General features: G+C 47.4%; 1 protein-coding gene across 1 annotated transcript; it reads right to left on the minus strand.

The window, feature by feature from the left end:
• Positions 1–17: 17 nt before the first annotated feature.
• LOC112473499 (spermatogenesis-associated protein 31D3-like) lies at positions 18–573 on the minus strand (the record flags this gene model as incomplete). The annotated part of the gene is made up of 1 exon (XM_025041864.1): positions 18–573. A coding segment is annotated over one exon (556 nt), but the record flags the coding sequence as incomplete, so codon positions are not given.
• Positions 574–618: the final 45 nt, after the last annotated feature.

The raw sequence follows: 618 nt of genomic DNA on the forward strand, positions 1-618 counted from the left end.
AATTGAAGAATAGTCACCCAACACATGGTCAGCAGGGGACAAGAACTCGCTATGCAAAGTTGGGAGCCCCCAGAAAAGCTGGATATGATTTTGCTCTAAATGGTCCTCCCTGGTCTGCGGATATGAAGCCTGCTGCTGGCCATGCGGTTCCATTGGTTTGCCTTTGCTGCTCCAGTAACGAGGGGCAGCTTCTGAGTCATGCTTATCAGCAGTTGAATCTAACAGTTTTCCTGAGGAACTTAGGTGGCTGTCTGAACTAACTTGTTTTGGTAAAGAGCCTCTTTTCTTTTCCTTTTCCTTCCACATCATTAAATATATTTTCTTTTGGACTTGTCTCTCCAGGAGTGTTTGGACGTCAGGCCTGAGAGCGAAAAGGTGACCACACTCTACACATTGGGCTGCAGCGTCTGCCTGGAAAGAGGCCTCTAAAGAATGGTGGGACTCTTGGTCAAAATCATATTGTGCCGAGGTGGAAGGGAACGAGTCTTCGGCACAAGCTTGCCACCAGTAAAAGTCTGAATTTGTCGGGCTAGAATGGTCAATGCCTGTGACTGTTGGGACGTAATTGGATAAATTACCAGGGCTATCTGGAGATGAGTTCTCTGGAACAGGCTTGGA

The sequence above is a fragment of the Pteropus alecto genome, unplaced genomic scaffold, assembly GCF_000325575.1.
Source record: "Pteropus alecto unplaced genomic scaffold, ASM32557v1 C17722498, whole genome shotgun sequence".
In the NCBI taxonomy this organism is placed as follows: Eukaryota; Metazoa; Chordata; class Mammalia; order Chiroptera; family Pteropodidae; genus Pteropus; species Pteropus alecto.